A 459-nucleotide genomic window follows, 5' to 3' on the forward strand; every position below is an offset into this window, starting at 1 on the left:
TTGGTGTCCTCGTGCTGAGGCTTGCGGTCCAGCGCCAGCCCCCGCTTCTCCCGGTTGTTGGCGAGGAAGGGGGTCAGGGTGTAGACTTTGCAGAACGTCGAGCTTGGGGCCACCACGTCGCTGGGGATGACAGTCACCATCAGCCAGAGCCCCAGCTCCCCCCACCAGCTCCCACAACCCCTCAGGCCACCCTGGACATCTTCATCCCAGCCCCAGCCTGAGGAACATCTCTGTCCCAACTCCAGACACAGCCCATGCATCTCCACCCCAGCCCCAGCCTGGTGAACATCTCCATCACGACCCAACGCAGCAGACATCTCTGTCCCTGCCCCAGCCTGGAGTTCATCTCCGGCCAGGGGGACGCAGAGGGTGACGTCCCCCAGGGTGCCATCAGAAAAGGTCTCCATCTCCCCGCTCCTCCCACCAGGACCTCCTTGCCGAACACAACATCCCACTGCT

General features: G+C 63.4%; 1 protein-coding gene across 1 annotated transcript in view; it reads right to left on the reverse strand.

Moving 5' to 3' along the window:
* Positions 1 to 25: 25 nt before the first annotated feature.
* LOC104077944 (beta-arrestin-1-like) overlaps positions 26 to 459 on the reverse strand; it is a gene marked incomplete at both ends in the record, with an annotated part of 2,034 nt that continues 1,600 nt past the window's right edge. Inside the window, one exon of the mRNA XM_009579368.1 lies at positions 26 to 120. Coding sequence (XP_009577663.1) covers positions 26 to 120 — 95 coding nt within the window. The remainder of the gene's footprint in view (positions 121 to 459) is intronic.

The sequence above is a fragment of the Fulmarus glacialis genome, unplaced genomic scaffold, assembly GCF_000690835.1.
Source record: "Fulmarus glacialis isolate BGI_N327 unplaced genomic scaffold, ASM69083v1 scaffold26426, whole genome shotgun sequence".
NCBI lineage: Eukaryota > Metazoa > Chordata > Aves > Procellariiformes > Procellariidae > Fulmarus > Fulmarus glacialis.